Here is an 8399-nt window from a genome sequence, read left to right on the forward strand (position 1 = left end):
GAAAGGCTGTAAGAATAAGATTATTTTTACACAGTGTTAAATGACTCTCTGGAGAAAGCGTCGTATTCCACCGGTAGATCATCTGACCTGTTTCTAATATTATTTTAAAACAAATAAATGATCTGCAGTGATGCTCAGAATCAGTAAAATGATCTGCCCGTGGAGCGAGACACCTTCTCCAGATGAACCGATTTAAAACAGGTAAAAAGGCCTGGAGTAAGTTACACAGTTACAGTATCCGTACAGTAACCCCAGCGTGCGCTGTGTTAGATATGCTGAGCAGATTTTAGATGTTTCCAGTTGCTGTGACAGCACCTTCATGCTCTTCAGACTGACGGAGAACGTGTTGAATATGGTTCTGTATTATAACTGCAACAATTAATCGATTAATTGTCAACTATTAAATTAATCTGCAACTATTTTGCAATCGATTGATCGGGTTGAGTAAGAAAAGTAAAAAATTCTGATTCCTGCTTCTCAAATTCCAGTATTTCCTGGTTTCTGTACTCCTCTGTGAAACCAACCTAAATATCTGTGAGGACGGAAAACACTGATCCACATTTTTCACCATTTTCTGACATTTTATAGACCAAACAACATCGATTGATCGAGAATATGATCAACTGATTAATCGACAGTGAAAATAATCATTAGCTGCAGCACCAAACAGCAGGTTCTAAAGAAAGCTAGTGCCGTGTCGGCCTGGTCAGATCCCCCCTTACCGCCAGAGTGTAAATCACTCCCACCAGCCTGCTGGTAGAACCCTGCATGTGTTTTGGGGGGGGGAGGGGTGATGTTGTGATGTGATGTGTTACGTTATGAGTGGTGCTGTTATACGTTGTGTAGAATGCAGAGCTGTCTGAGCTGAAAGGGACAATACAGTTAGGGGACAATGTCCAGCTTGTAACAACAGCAGAACCCTTTCTGGTACCAAATAGAACCACTTATATGTATATATAGCATTATATATGTAAATATATATACACATATGCTAGACCTGTCTTTTTTAGCAGTGTGTGGTCAATACTTAAGGTCACATGATCCTAAGGTCTCCATGTCTCGTGCCCAGCGTGGGCTAGAGGGGTATAAAGCCCCCCAGCATTGGGCTGTGGAGCAGTGGAGCTGTGTTCTCTGGAGTGATGGAGCTCCATCCAGAACCTTTGGGATGAGTTGGAGTGACCCAGAACTGACGACATCCCACATCAGTACTTGACCTCACTGATGCTCAATCAAATCCTCACAGCAGTGTTCAGCACCCAGAGGAGCAGAGGAGGTTCCTGCGGAGGAAACTCTGGAGTCTACGGGCTTCTGGACACGAGCAGCTCCTGCATGTCCTGCAACAGCTCGGCTGCCTGGGACACGCGCGCGCACAGGCATGCGCTCACACGCAGCCTGAGTTATATCGGGCACGCGCCCACCTGTCGCGCTGTCTCGAGCTCTTAACAGTAATCCCACAGACCAGCGAGCAGAAACGGCACACACAGAGAAACAACCCGACAAACAAACAAACAAACAAACAAACAAAAACAAACGAACTAACTGACAAACAAGCAGACTGACCCGGTGCGGCGCGCGCAGCAGGCGGTGGAGCGCGGGCAGCTGGCTGCTGAGCGGCAGGTCCTCTCTGAAGGAGAAGCGCGGGGGGCGCGCGGGCTCGGGGAAGCTCGTGCTGCTGAACGGGTCCGTGTCATCCAGAAACTGCACCCTGCACACGAACGAGGCCATGCTGAGAGGCGGGGAAGGGGCGCGAGGAGGGCTAGAACGGGGCTGGAGGGGGCAAAACACCCCGGCGCTCGAGCTCCGACACTGACCGGGCCCTCTCGCTGCTGCGCGCTCGTGCGCTTTAGCTATGCGCGTTAGCAGGTGTCCCCATAGCGCGCGACAGAGGCAAGGACTCAGCCGCCCCTCCTTACTAACCCCGCCCACAGTCCCTCGTCGCCCCGCCCACAGCGGACAAGCGTTTAGCGCGCGCTCCGCCTGATTAGAGGGGAAAGAGCGGCACCCAGCGGCAGAACGCGCAAATGTACACACAGAGAAACAGAGAGATAGAGAGAGAGAGAGAGAGAGAGAGAGACCACACAGAGAGAGAAAGAGAGAGAGAGAGAGAGAGACACACACAGAGAGAGAAAAAGAGAGAGAGAGAGGGAGAGAGAATTAGGCCGATTTCCTCTGTTAATAAACATTCATAAAAGATCTCTACAGTTCTGGATGCAGCTGAAGACGAGTCCCAGAGAAACGCTGCAGTTTAAGGCGCTACAGACCCAACAACTGAACCCTGAGCAGAGCTCCCTCAGTCAGCTGGTTCTGAGGCTTATTAACCCTCTAACAGTCCGAACACACAGCAGCCTCGCTCAGCACTGCTTTACAGCCCAGACTAAACATCAATCACATCATCAGAAACAGTCAGAGTGACCATCTGGAACACTGGGGTAAAGAAATGAACACTCAGAGTAAATTAGAACACAGTCGGGCCCTAAAAACAGAGCATGAACTGGAGGAGTATCTCCTGACTGTCAGAGATACAGAGCAGAGACAGATCCTGACCAAGTACAGACTCAGTGACCACAGCCTGGCCACAGAACGGGGCAGGTATAAAAAGTCCTGGCTGCCCAGAGAGGAGAGGCGGTGTGGTCACTGTCTGACAGGTGAGGTCGAGACAGAGCTGCACTTTCTTCTTCACTGTGAAAAATACAGACAAGGGAAATATTTACACAAACAAATTCAACAAATTCATCCCACATTTTGAAAAATGTACAGAATTGGAGAAATTACGAATATTCCTTGGAGAGGGGCTCACAGCTCACAGCCCCCCTCACTGCCAGATACATAACAACATGCCACCGCCTGAGAGACAGCGGGTAACAGTAATAATAATACTGTAATATTGTGATTATAATAATTAATATGGTTATTTATGATGGTTCTTTTATCTTTTCTGGTTTCATTACTGTTTTTGTTGTTCCCTTCTACTGTTGTGATGCTTTAGCAGTACTGTACCTCACAGTCACGCTAATAAAGCTATTCTGAACTGAACTGAGAGAGAGAGAGAGAGAGAGAGAGAGAGAGAGAGAGAAAGCACAAGTATTGAATAAAAAAAAACTATATTTAGTGTAGTAAACAGGGCATGAAATATAAATATCATACACTATATATATATATATATACATATATATATATATATATATATATATATATATATATATGAGTATAAAATAAAAAAAAACTATATATAGTGTAGTAAACAGGGCATGAAATTCAATAAACTCTATAGAGAGTAAAACTAAAAAACTCCATTACTGTAATGGTTAGTGTTGGACACCAGGGGGGAGCAGAGCACTTCTTTGTCACCCAGCGTCATTAGAGGGTATGTGAAAAATAAAACATGCATAATTAAAATAAATTAAATAAACTGATATCAATGTGGGAAGACAGAATAAGAATAAATGAAACAGATGAATAAATGAGTGATCACAGTTAATAAACAGCATTGTGGATGTATCATATTTGACCGTTTGCATTGTGACATTATGACATAACAGGTGAACATCATTTCTATTTTATAACTGACAGTACTGACTGCAGTAGTGTGTAGTGTGTTCTGTGTGTGTGGCTAGTTTGTGGTAGTGCACAGTGGTGTGAATAACATATAGCAGTGTGCAATTTTACAGCAGTGTACAGTGGTGTGTAGTAGTATACATTAGTGTACAGTGGTGTGGCATAGTGTGTAGTAGTGTACACCGGTGTGTAGTAGTGTGTGGTAATGTATAGTGGAGTGTGGTGTGTAGAAGGGTACAGTTTGTACAGTAGTGTACAGTGGTGTGGCATAGTGTGTAGTAGTGTACACAGGTGTGTAGTAGTGTGTAGTAATGTATAGTGGAGTGTGGTGTGTAGAAGGGTTTGTACAGTAGTGTACAGTGGTGTGTAGTAGTGTACAGTGGTGTGCAGTAGCGTACAGTAATGTACAGCGGTGTTCAGCAGTTTGCAGTAGTGTACAGTGATGTAGTGTACAGTGGTATGTCCGTGTGTAATAATGTGAAGTAGTGTACAGTGATGTGTAGTAATGTACAGTGGTGTGTAGTAGTGTACAGTGGTGTATAGTAGTGTGTAGTAATGTATAGTGGAGTGTGATGTGAAGAAGGGTACAGTTTGTACAGTAGTGTACAGTGGTGTGTAGTAGTGTACAGTAGTGTTCAGCAGTTTGCAGTAGCGTACAGTGATGTAGTGTACAGTGGTATGTCAGTGTGTAATAATGTGAAGTAGTGTAGTGGTGTGTAGTAGTGTGTAGTAGTGTACAGTGGTGTATAGTAGTGTGTAGTAATGTATAGTGGAGTGTGGTGTGAAGAAGGGTACAGTTTGTACTGTAGTGTACAGTGGTGTATAGTAGTGTACAGTGGTGTGTCGTAGTGTGTAGTAGTGTACACTGGTGTGTAGTAGTGTGTAGTAATGTATAGTGGAGTGTGGTGTGTAGAAGGGTACAGTTTGTACAGTAGTGTACAGTGGTGTGTAGTAGTGTACAGTGGTGTGTAGTAGTGTGTAGTAGTGTACAGTGGTGTATAGTAGTGTGTAGTAATGTATAGTGAAGTGTGGTGTGAAGAAGGGTACAGTTTGTACAGTAGTGTACAGTGGTGTGTAGTAGTGTACAGTGGTGTGTCGTAGTGTGTAGTAGTGTACACTGGTGTGTAGTAGTGTGTAGTAATGTATAGTGGAGTGTGGTGTGAAGAAGGGTACAGTTTGTACAGTAGTGTACATTGGTGTGTAGTAATGTACAGTGGTGTATAGTAGTGTGTAGTAATGTATAGTGGAGTGTGGTGTGAAGAAGGGTACAGTTTGTACAGTAGTGTACAGTGGTGTATAGTAGTGTACAGTGGTGTGTCGTAGTGTGTAGTAGTGTACACTGGTGTGTAGTAGTGTGTAGTAATGTATAGTGGAGTGTGGTGTGTAGAAGGGTACAGTTTGTACAGTAGTGTACAGTGGTGTGTAGTAGTGTACAGTGGTGTGTAGTAGTGTGTAGTAGTGTACAGTGGTGTATAGTAGTGTGTAGTAATGTATAGTGAAGTGTGGTGTGAAGAAGGGTACAGTTTGTACAGTAGTGTACAGTGGTGTGTAGTAGTGTACAGTGGTGTGTTGTAGTGTGTAGTAGTGTACACTGGTGTGTAGTAGTGTGTAGTAATGTATAGTGGAGTGTGGTGTGAAGAAGGGTACAGTTTGTACAGTAGTGTACATTGGTGTGTAGTAATGTACAGTGGTGTATAGTAGTGTGTAGTAATGTATAGTGGAGTGTGGTGTGAAGAAGGGTACAGTTTGTACAGTAGTGTACACTGGTGTGTAGTAATGTACAGTGGTGTGTAGTAGTGTACAGTGGTGTATAGTAGTGTGTAGTAATGTATAGTGGAGTGTGGTGTGAAGAAGGGTACAGTTTGTACAGTAATGTACAGTGGTGTGTAGTAGTGTACAGTGGTGTGTAGTAGTGTGTAGTAGTGTACAGTGGTGTATAGTAGTGTGTAGTAATGTATAGTGGAGTGTGGTGTGAAGAAGGGTACAGTTTGTACAGTAGTGTACAGTGGTGTGTAGTAGTGTACAGTGGTGTGTCGTAGTGTGTAGTAGTGTACAGTGGTGTGTAGTAGTGTGTAGTAATGTATAGTGAAGTGTGGTGTGAAGAAGGGTACAGTTTGTACAGTAATGTACAGTGGTGTGTAGTAGTGTACAGTGGTGTGCAGTAGCGTACAGTAATGTACAGTGGTGTTCAGCAGTTTGCAGTAGCGTACAGGAGTGTGTGGTCATATAGTTAAGTGCAATTGAATCAATTAGTGTGCAGTAGCATGTTGTTTTGTGCAGCAGTGTGTAGCTGTGTGCAGTAGAAACAGGGGGCTGGGAGTCTCTCAGCAATGTCTGCCTTAATAGGAACACAATGTACATATACACTCTTAAGAAAGATTCTTCAGGGAAGGGTTCTCTTTAGAACCATGAGTTCTACATAAAGGCATTTGCATGCTTAAAAGGTTCTTTGCATGGTGAAATGGTTCTTGAGGTTGGTGGAGATTGTGTTGTATATGATTCTATATAGCACCAAAAAGGGTTCTGCTATTGTTATGATGTCAAACTTGTAACAAGAACAGAACCCTTTCTGATGCTATGTAGAACCTTTTACAGCACGTTCTCCATCAACCTCAAGAACCATTTCACCATGCAAAGAATTGTTTAAGCATGAAACAGACCTCATGGCTCTAAATAGAACCAATGCGTTTACTAAAGAACCCCTGGAGAACCATCTTTTTGAGTGTGCAGGGGAACAATCTAAATTCAAACAAATTCATAAAAATGAATCCATAAAAAATTCCATATTTTTATGGACTAGCTTACTTTAAATGTTCAGTATTTATACATCTTACAATGAAAATCAAATGAAAGGGTAACTGTCATTTTAGTACAACCAATCAAGCTTTATAATACTCAAAATACTTACATTACTTTTAGAAAAAGAGATGAAAAGTCTGGGCTCATTGTTTTATTTCAGAAAAAAACTACTAATGAACTTATAAACTAAATTAAAGGACAAACAAAAATGTAAACCATCACTTTTCCGTTTTTGAAAGTACACGTATTTATGCTCAGGCTCTCAGTGTCATCCTGCGTATCTTTTGTCAGGCCCCGTGTTAGTAGCCTGTGATTAAGTGCTCTTTCAGCTCTGAGTGCTGTTTATAGAGGGAATAATGCATCATTAGAGGTCACTCTGAGTGGAGGACGGTCAAGGCTAAGTGTGTTTATTACTCAGAGCTGTTAAGATAGACAGAGCGCAGCAGATGAGGAAAAAGAAAACAGTAAGATATGCTGTGGGAGTGCTAATCACCTGCTGAGACTTCTCTGATTACCTGGAGATTTCTAAACAGAAAATAAACCAAACCCATCCTGACTCAGTACCTGGAAACAGGCAGATAAAGGCTGAATAATAGATTGAAATAATAAATAATAAATTAACATAAATATAAACCTGTAAACTGAGCTCAGTGACTATAGTCAGTATGTACAAAGCAACAATATGTAACAATGTAACCTTAAAATAACAGCTTCACCATCATTTTTAATGTAAAAGAATTCATTCACTTCCTGATCACAGAACAGCGTAAAACATTTTAACACCGCTGGGATATTTTTAGGAGCTTATGAACTCAGTGAGCACAAATAGCTAATGAGCTGCTCCACTCGCTAACCAATCAGCACTCTGTAGCAATAATGCTAACCAGTCAGCTCTCAGTAGCAGTAATGTTAACCAATCAGCACTCAGTAGCAGTAATGCTAGCATCATGTAGCCCAAAACCCATTTGCTGTAGAATAAAGGAAACATACAGGTGAGTTTCCTTTGCTGTTTTAGTGAAACTCATCCTTCTACTGTCTAAACTAAAGGAAAGTTCTGGTTCAGTGATTAGAAACTATTTTAACTTTTCATTTTTAGCCTTTGAGCTCAATTCACCCCCGTTCACTGAGGACTCACGGGCGCCCCCTGCTGTTTAGCAGTCCTGTTTTTGATATAATGGGGGAAATAGGAAGTGGCCAGACTCCTCATAAACCGGCTCTGGTAACACTTCACAGCACCACATCACACACCATCAACTCAGCTAGCTAGAAGAAGAAGCTCGCTCGGTATTCCCAGCATGGACTTCATGGCAGAGGCTGCGACAGCAGTGGTGTGCATAGTAGTGTACAGTTGTATGCAGTAGAGTGTGGTTAGATGCAGTAGCATAAACTACAGTAGTGTAAACTAGTGTGTAGTACTGTACAGTAAGGTGCAGTACTGTAAACTAGTGTGTAGTACTGTACAGTAAGGTGTAGTGGTGTAAACTAGTGTGTAGTACTGTACGGCAGTGTGTACTATTATACAGTAGTGCGCAGTAGAGTACAGTAGTATGGAGTAGTGTACAATGAGGTGCAGTACTGTACAGTAGTATGTAGTGTGCTGTAGTGTATAATAGAGTATAGTAGTGTACAATAGTGTGCAGTAGTGTATGATAGTGTCAGTGTACAGTAGTATGTAGTGTGCTGTAGTGTATAATAGAGTATAGTAGTGTACAATAGTGTGCAGTAGTGTATGATAGTGTCAGTGTACAGTAGTATGTAGTGTGTTGTGTATAATGGAGTATTGTAGTGTGCATTAGCACACAGTAGTGTATATTGTGCAATAGTGTACAGTAGTATGTACTGTGCATTAACATACAGTAGTGTATAGTGTGCAATAGTGTACAATAGTATGCAGTGTGCTGTTGTGTACAGTATTGTGTAGTGTGCTGTAGTGTATAATAGAGTATAGTAGTGTACAATAGTGTGCAGTAGTACATGATAGTGTGCAGTAGTGTACAGTAGTGTGTAGTGTGTTGTAGTGTATAATGGAGTATTGTAGTGTGCAT

General features: G+C 42.4%; 1 protein-coding gene across 1 annotated transcript in view; it reads right to left on the reverse strand.

Annotated features, from left to right (window-relative positions):
* The window catches only part of fhod3a (formin homology 2 domain containing 3a), a 98402-nt gene extending 96582 nt beyond the window's left edge, over positions 1-1820 (reverse strand). Inside the window, exon 1 of the mRNA XM_036577856.1 lies at positions 1561-1820. Within this exon, the coding sequence (XP_036433749.1) occupies positions 1561-1725 (165 nt within the window). The 5' untranslated portion in view covers positions 1726-1820. The remainder of the gene's footprint in view (positions 1-1560) is intronic.
* Positions 1821-8399: the final 6579 nt, after the last annotated feature.

Source organism: Colossoma macropomum, unplaced genomic scaffold (genome assembly GCF_904425465.1).
Source record: "Colossoma macropomum unplaced genomic scaffold, Colossoma_macropomum, whole genome shotgun sequence".
Taxonomy (NCBI): domain Eukaryota; kingdom Metazoa; phylum Chordata; class Actinopteri; order Characiformes; family Serrasalmidae; genus Colossoma; species Colossoma macropomum.